Source organism: Chiloscyllium plagiosum, chromosome 51, assembly GCF_004010195.1.
Source record: "Chiloscyllium plagiosum isolate BGI_BamShark_2017 chromosome 51, ASM401019v2, whole genome shotgun sequence".
NCBI classification, from domain to species: Eukaryota; Metazoa; Chordata; class Chondrichthyes; order Orectolobiformes; family Hemiscylliidae; genus Chiloscyllium; species Chiloscyllium plagiosum.
In genome coordinates, this window is record NC_057760.1 from 299,391 (window position 1) to 303,810 (window position 4,420).

A 4,420-nucleotide genomic window follows, 5' to 3' on the forward strand; every position below is an offset into this window, starting at 1 on the left:
CCGGAGCATGGTACATTGGGGAAACCGAGCAAAGGCTACGACAATGGAAGAATGGGCACCGCACAACAATCAACCGACAGGAGGGTTCCCTCCCAGTTGGGGAACACTTCAGTGGTCCAGGACATTTGACCTCAGACCTTCGGGTGACCATCCTACAAGGCAGACTTCGGGACAGGCAGCAGCGAAAAGTGGCCGAGCAGAGGCTGATAGCTAAGTTCCATATGCACATGGAGGGCCTCAACCGGGACCTTGGGTTCATGTCACATTACAGGTGACCACCATTGCACTATACACACACACACAGACACTCCGACACACACACTCCCTCCCACATGCATCCTCTCACAGACTTAGACCCTTCACACTCACACACACTCACTCACACTCTCTCTCAGACACTCACAACCCCCTACCCCAGAGACATACAAACCCACATATACGTTTGTGGGGTGAATTTGTACTTGCAGAGTTACATTGTACTCTGCTCAAAAACTGCAAGAATCCAAGTAAGACTCTGTTAATTCATTTTTTTTAGATTAGAATCAGTCTCAACGTTATGGCACAGACAGGGGGCTAACACCTTCAACATCTTCTCTGGGCTGATACCAATTGTTAGAGTTAACCTGAGAATGTAAATTTTAAAACAAAGTTTTGTGATTTACATATTAAAGTAGCGAAACTGACATGGTCATTCTAACAGATGAGAAACTTAACAAACAATCGAGGTATTTTCCAATGTATAATTTCAGTTACATCACACTGTAAACTTTTGCTGTAAATTGTGTCTTACAATTATGTACTCCACAACCACCTGATGAAAGAGCAGCGCTCCGAAAGCTCGTGCTTCCAATTAAACCTGTTGGACTATAACCTGGTGTTGTGTGATTTTTAACTCCATCACGGCTGCATTTCCACCTGGCAACATCCTGGTAAATCTCTTCTGTCTGGTGCATCGGCATCATTTCTGTCATGGAACTGCCTACTCTGCTAAAGATGTGGACGTTTTCAGTATAACCTCCCTGTATTTTGCTTTCCCCCTTTCCATTTAGCGACCTGCAGAACCCACACTCAAGGTCATGACCTTTGATCCCCTCAAACCTTTTCTGACGAAAGTTGGTCAACACTCTTCCTTGTCTCCAGAGGCTGCTGTGTTTCCAACAGTCAGGGCAGACTTCCAGCTTTTGGGAAATGATTTTCAAAACAAGGCCGTTTCAGTTTCAGGTTTTGTTTATTAAAAATAAACCCTTCTCTCCACGTGTAAAAGTCCGTACAAACCTGTCGCACTAATAGGGCGGTGGAGGGGCACAATGATTTAACAACTGAGAAATTACCGATCAGCTTCTAGCAACGGATAAGACCAAGTGATCTGTTGCTCTCCAATCCCCCTCTCATTGTTCAGGAAGACTCTCTTATTTTTTTACAAATGGTCATTTAGTGGAACATAACTAGGGGTACTGGCGCAACATAACGTGATGCGCTGGTCAAGCTTTTCGTCTTGCACTCATCAGGACAGACGCAAGAATGCCAGAACTCAAAGGGAACAACAATTTATACTGATTGAAAAACAGTGAGCCTCCTGTTGCACCCTTTGTAACGTGTTATTCTTGCAATTCTGTCCTGATGAAATTGAGAAGGCTGCGAGAGAATTAGCGCCGTCTAAATTGACCCCTTTGAGATTTTGACATTCTTGCAATTCTGTCCTGATGAGCTACAAGAATGCCAAATTTCAAAGGGGACAAAAATTTACATGGCGCTAATTCTCTCTTGCAGGACAGGACAGAATTGCAATATAAACTGTTGGTCCCCTGAGATTTAGCATTGTTGCGCTGGTCCTGATGATGAGGACCTCTACTATTCCAGCAACATTTAAAATCCTCGTTTATTTTTTCAAAAGAAAAGGACACCTTCAGATTTGAAATCGAAAGGAAAAACACAAGTCGTAGTTAAGACTGGGGGGGGGGGGGGATGGCAGCCAAATAACAAAGCAAAGCCCAGTCCCGAGTCCGGACAAATGATTTCTCCAGTCGCCTGAAAGCAGGACAGGACGGTGCTAGGAGGATGAGGGAAGGAGGGGAGGGGGAGCAGCAGGAATGGGATGTGTGCCACAGAATAAGAGGTCAACCTTTCTCAAAGACTGAAGGAGGATGCACATCTGTGAGCAGGTTCGAGAACGGCCATCGGAACCTTGGTTGAACATCTCGGGGAAAGACCCTCGGTTGTTTTTGAACCGTATCAACAGCTGGATGGCAGAGCTAAGAGTGAAAAGAAATGAGTTGCAATCTGCTGTAGATTTACAACAAAGGAAGCCTTGGGAGGTCGAGATGGGGATCTCTGCAAGTGTGGATACAAAGCTGGGAGACACCAGCCTAAGGCGCCACAGCCCCGCCAGTGATGGGAGGCCGTAATTGCAGTGTGATACGTTGACACTGGGAATTCCCTGTTGAGATCGAGAGTTCTATGAATCCAACAGAAGGTACAAAGGGGGGGGGGGGGGGGGGGAGCAATCACTTTAGGATCGAGCACAAGCAGATTATGGAAGGGCTAAGGCTCAGACGACCGGGCTGGTCAGGCGGGGACACCAATTTAAATTACAATCTGTACCATAAATTAATTAACGCCCCCCCCACAAAGCCAGGTGGTTGGTGGTGGATTGAAATCATCGTGGTCCCAGTGACCGAGGAGGAGGGGAGAGAGATGACGCTTTCCTGATTGCCGTGCCTGAAGCTCAGTTCTTTTTCGTTTTGGCCGTGTCGTATTTCCGCTTGCTCGAGTACCACAGCAACAGGGGAATTCCGATGGAAGGCAGGGTCATGACTCCAAAGGCTGCCCAGTCCAACTGCCGGAACAACACAAGGGGACACTTCAATGGCGGAATCCAGGAATAAAACACTACGGTGTGTAGTTTGTGCCCCTGCCCGAACGTCATGGAATGCCTACAGTGTGAAAGCAGGCCATTCAACCCATCGGGTCTGCACTAACCCTTTGAAAAGCATCCCTCCCCTATACTATCCCTTTCACTCTGCATTTCCCAATGCCTAGCCCACACGTCCCTGGGCACTACGGGACAATTTAGCATGGCCAATCCACCCTAACCTGTACATCGCTGGGGAACGACAAGACAATTTAGCATGGCCAATCCACCCTAACCTGTACATCCCTGGGGCACGACGAGACAATTTAGCATGGCCAATCCACCCTAACCTGCACATCCCTGACACTATGGGACAATTTCCCATGGCCAATCCACCCTAACCTACACATCCCGGGGCACTATGGGACAATTTGGCACGGCCAATCCACCCTAACCTGCACATCCCTGGGCACTATGGGACAATTTAGCATGGCCAACCCACCCTAACCTGCACTATGGGACAATTTAACATGGCCAATCCACTCTAACCTGCACATCCCTGACACTACAGGACAATTTAGCATGGCCAATCCACCCTAACCTACACATCCCTGGACACTATGGGACAATTTCCCATGGCCAATCCACCCTAACCTGCACATCCCTGGACACTATGGGACAATTTAGCACGGCTAATCCACCCTAACCTGCATATTTTTGGATTGTGGGAGGAAAGCAGAGCACCTGAAGGAAACCCACGCTGACACGGGATGGGGGTAGAATGTGCAAACTCCACACAGTCAGTTACCTGAGAGTGGAATCGAACCCAGGTTCCTGGTGCTGTGAGGCAGCGTGCTAACTGCTGAGCCACCGTGCCGTCTACTTTATTCTCAAAGTTCCTTAGAACTCACCTTCTGTCTAGTTTAAACAACATTAAATCATAGCAAGACCGAAACACATTGTGGTGACTGGTCTGTGATCGAAGTCAGTGCTCTGGACCTAGATCCCACCTTTCAGAGTGTAAATCTCCCAAGTTCAGGAATTTTAAATGTTGTTTCTCCCCTCCCGAACAGAAATAGCAGAATCTGTTTGAAGGAGGAAGCAGAGATCAGACACTGGGGAAACTGCCCTGGTCTCTGATAATCCCCCAATCTCCTCAAATACCCTCTGGACAGAGCTTGGCATTTGAAAGGGTGTCTGCAGGACGGTCTCACCCCTGACAATATGGCATCCTCTCGGTTTGCAGCTGAGATTACAGGCTGCGGTGGGACCCTCTCATCTACAACCTCCCAACTCCGACTTGTGCACGGAAGAGAGAGATGAGAATGTGTCTGTGGAGAACATGGGAAAGAGGGAGAGAGAAAGAGAGAAGAGAATGAGAGCGACAGGCGGAGGGGATAGATTCGGGCGGGAGGGACACAGAGGGGAGAGGGAGAGAGAGAGACACAGAGGGGAGAGGGAGAGAGGGACAGACACCTAGGTGAGAGAGAGAGACACAGAGGGGAGAGAGAGACACACACAGAGGGGAGAGAGAGACACACACACGGGAGAGAGTGAGACACACACACA

General features: G+C 48.4%; 1 protein-coding gene across 1 annotated transcript in view; it reads right to left on the reverse strand.

The window, feature by feature from the left end:
• Positions 1-1,209: 1,209 nt before the first annotated feature.
• The window catches only part of ssr2 (signal sequence receptor, beta), a 13,068-nt gene continuing 9,857 nt past the window's right edge, over positions 1,210-4,420 (reverse strand). Inside the window, exons 5-6 of the mRNA XM_043684066.1 lie at positions 3,763-3,769; positions 1,210-2,968 (exon numbers count right to left, since the gene is read on the reverse strand). Coding sequence (XP_043540001.1) covers positions 2,726-2,968; positions 3,763-3,769 — 250 coding nt within the window. The 3' untranslated portion in view covers positions 1,210-2,725. The remainder of the gene's footprint in view (positions 2,969-3,762; positions 3,770-4,420) is intronic.